Source organism: Salvia splendens, chromosome 7, assembly GCF_004379255.2.
Source record: "Salvia splendens isolate huo1 chromosome 7, SspV2, whole genome shotgun sequence".
Lineage (NCBI taxonomy): Eukaryota > Viridiplantae > Streptophyta > Magnoliopsida > Lamiales > Lamiaceae > Salvia > Salvia splendens.
Window position 1 is genome coordinate 718743 of NC_056038.1, and position 3778 is coordinate 722520.

A 3778-nucleotide genomic window follows, 5' to 3' on the forward strand; every position below is an offset into this window, starting at 1 on the left:
AAAGCTTAGTGGGCTTAACTTAAAGCCTCTGTGTGCTTAAATTAAGGGGAAAAAATTACAGTATTAGAAAGAGAAGAGGGAGTGACTTTTCAAATTATTTCAAAAGAATAAATCCAATTCTAACAATATATGAAAATAATAACCGAAAAATCAAATTAAACCCTAGCAAAAGATATTATGAAATATTAATAGAGATATTCTAAATTGTAGAGAAAATTAGATGAAACAGTAGAAACTCTTTCCATTTTGTTCTATTTCTAAAAAATAAAAAAATTTCCTTTTAAAAAAAGAGTATTAGTATTTTTTTTACCTAGTATATGAGTGTGTTATTTTAGGGTGATTATATTTATTCAGGAGTATATTGATCTATTTCTAAAAAATAAAAAAAATTCCTTTTAAAAAAAAGAGTATTAGTATTTTTTTTTACCTAGTATATGAATGTGTTATTTTAGGGTGATTATATTTATTCTTTCGATTATACTCCTATATAAGGTGCACAATACGTAACTCCCAAATATCAAATCAATAATACCATCTCTGCCGCCGGAAAAAATTCAAATTCATCTCCTCCGCCTCGGATTTCTGGTGCGCCTCCATTTTTTTTTAATCATGTTTATTGTTTGATTTGCTGATTTGGCCAATGCTGTTAATTTTGCTTCGTTGTTTCCGTAGTAACTAGCATCCTAGTTATGTTGAATTGACACAGCTAGATAGTGTGCTGCTTATATTTGTATAGTTGAATCGTCTTCATTATTCAATTTGACGGAGTAGTATAGTTGTATAATTGATGTCGTCTTCATTATTCAATTTGGTAGATGCTAAAATTGTTGTTATCGTCTTCGTTATTCAATTTGCTACTGTAATATCACCGATCACAATTCATTAGTCAAGCTTATTTTTACAAGTCTGCTCTCAGTTTAAACCAAAACTGTAACAATCGCGTTCTCGCATTTAGTTTTTTCAGATACACATGTTCGGAGGGGCAGATTTGCAAGAATGTACAAAGAAGCAAAAGAAAGAGGTTAGCCTTTTGTAACTCGAAATAAAAAATATTCATGATTAGGTGTTTGATTAATTAACGTGTTTGTTTGCATGTTTAGGGTTTAGGGTTTGGGCATGACAGGATAAGTGAGCTACCTGATGACGTCATCATCAATATTCTCTCATTCCTACCCTTGAGAGATGCTGTTTCCACTGGCCTTCTTTCATCCCGATGGTTGGATTTGTGGAAGCACACTCCTTATCTCGACTTTTTCGACACCGATGATATCTATCGAACAAAGTGTGATACAGAGCATGGTTCGTGGGATGTGGGGACGTGCAAGCATGTGAAGATGGTGAATTCGGTTCTTGAATCGCATCATGCCCTCTTCCTGAAACGGTTCAGGCTTCATTTCTACGCAAACAAGTCAGCACAAAGCGTAGTCACCAAATGGCTCGGATTTGTGTGGTCGAGACAAGTCGAGAGCTTGGATTTGAACTTCCGGTGTGACATGCAAAATTATCAAGTTGTGTTAGAAGATTTGTTGGGAGAGATGAGACCAATGAAATATCTCCAGAATTTGTCACTAATGATGATGAAAGTAAGGGGTGAAGACATCTCCTTGTTCCTAAAAAATTGCCCTTTCCTGAGGAAATTGAGAATCGAAGAATCATTTTTGACGTCTGATGTTCATATCTCCGGGGCAACCCTCGCGTTGGAGGATCTTCAGATAGAAGGATGCGTCTATTCAGAGTCCGTTATAATTAATATTTCTGCTCCAAATGTTTGTATAGTTAGTGTTGATGCAAGACCGGGCCAACTACGGTTCAAGAATGTTCCAAGACTTGCTGACGCATGTTTTTTAATGGGAGGTCCAAGCTATACAATGCAACATTTTACTTCTACCTTATCCTGCTTGACTTCCCAACTCCTCAAACTTACATTGTGGGGTCCCGTCGACAAGCTTTTGGGGAAAGGGTTTCCTCGACTGCCAAATCTCAAAGAATTGTTCCTTGATGAGCATACCTGTCTTTTGCCATTCACTTATGTGATATCGGCATGTCCTCGTCTTCAGTACTTCAGTATCAGGGTTGGTATATACTTATCTTCTCAATGTCATATTCTTTTACATATGGATATATTTATATAAATGTGTGTGTGTGTGTGCAGTGTGTTGACTATGCCAAAGATGAAACACATAGCGAAATAGCTAGATTCAAAGAGCTAACTTTTAAAGGATCTTGTGTGGCAAATATCATCCAATCACTTACGTATATAGAAGAAAGCGTTGCATTTCAAAAAATAAAAAATCCCAAGGACGACAGCCTGAAACAATTTGAAGCCCAATTATCTCTACAAATTCAACTCCAGTTTCAAGTTGAACTAGGGTTTCAACTTTATAGCCACTACCTAGGTTATATACAATAGTTCTAATGTAGTATTTTCGAATTTCTTTCCCACTGCAAAGATGGGTTTTTTGGTTTTTTTTTAAAAACATTTTTCTCTTCTTTTTCTTCACAAAATATATGGATGGATCAAACTATCCCACTAAGATTTAAACACCCCAATTATGATTCGCCTCTCATATTTGATAAAATTCTGACTTGAGCCCCATTTTTATTTGTTGCTTTGTAAATTTTAAATAAACTATGCTTTTGACCAGTTCAGTTTTAATATACTATGTTATTCAATTGTTAGAATCCTTCCTTATCCCAAGAATTAGAGGTTAAGGGAAATTTAGTTCAGCAAAAATTAAATTAGAGCAACGTGCAATGAAAAAAATAAAAATTAAGTTGAATTATGCACTATTTCACATGTAGATAGATTGAATAGTTATGAATGTAGCACTATTATACCTTCTTGTACAAATTAAGTAATTTGTACTCATGAATCTCAATACCTTCTTGAAGAGTCGTATACTTTGAATCAAACATCATATACCTTAGTGACGAGTCATATATGTATCTCTAAATACCATTGTAATCTCCACCATTTCATTCATTCAAAACGTAGCACTATTATTGATTCCCATATCCAACACATATCTCGTGATCGACATTAGATCACCAGACTGTTGTTTGATCTCAGTTCTTCAATGTATCCAACTCCAATTCAGGATTTCCCCCCATATTATTTCTGAAAACACTGTAAATAAATGAACATAAAAATGTACTTACAACATAGTTGACGGTACACTGGATTATGTAGCATCCCTGTAGCATTACATGGATAAGGTAATTAGTAATTTTAATTGAAGAGTTTCGGATATAATTAATAACTATAGTAACTACTTTTTACATGGATAAGGTAATTAGTAATTTTAATTGAAGAGTTTCGGATATAATTAATAACTATAGTAACTACTTTTTACATGGATAAGGTAATTAGTAATTTTAATTGAAGAGTTTCGGATATAATTAATAACTATAGTAACTACTTTTTATTAGTAAAACTTAAGGATGTCACCCTTTTCCTTATTTTCTTAATTAATGAAAAAAATCTGGAATTCTCATAATTTAGTCCACAGCAGAGTGAGAAATTGCCGCTGCTTTATTACAAACAAAATCTTTCTGAAAATTTTCAGCTTTGCCATGAACTAGTCAAGAATAAATCAATATAGTAGAGTTGTCAAGTGGGCCGGGCCCGCCGAGGCCCGCCTATATTGAGGCCCAGCCCGGCCCACGCATATGTTTGAGGCGGACTGGACTGGGCCGGGCTTTTTCTATTTTTGCTAATCCAGGCCCAGCCCGACCCGCTTGCTATGTGGGCCCTGGCCCGGTTTTGTTTAAATTTTTT

General features: G+C 34.6%; 1 protein-coding gene across 1 annotated transcript; it reads left to right on the plus strand.

Annotated features, from left to right (window-relative positions):
• The first annotated feature begins 970 nt into the window (after nucleotides 1-970).
• Nucleotides 971-1999, plus strand: LOC121741627 (F-box/FBD/LRR-repeat protein At3g52680-like). The gene is made up of 3 exons (XM_042134477.1): nucleotides 971-1021; nucleotides 1101-1735; nucleotides 1855-1999. Exons 1-3 carry the CDS (start codon nucleotides 971-973, stop codon nucleotides 1997-1999), a joined length of 831 nt encoding a protein of 276 aa, XP_041990411.1.
• The last annotated feature ends 1779 nt before the right edge of the window (nucleotides 2000-3778 follow it).

Coding starts and splice junctions, on each gene's coding strand:
- LOC121741627 (XM_042134477.1), top strand. CDS start 971: ATGTTCGGAGGGGCAGATTTGCAAGAATGTACAAAGAAGCAAAAGAAA. Junction 1,022..1,100: donor CAAAGAAGCAAAAGAAAGAG/GTTAGCCTTTTG, acceptor TTGCATGTTTAG/GGTTTAGGGTTTGGGCATGA. Junction 1,736..1,854: donor GAAGGATGCGTCTATTCAGA/GTCCGTTATAAT, acceptor TTTTAATGGGAG/GTCCAAGCTATACAATGCAA.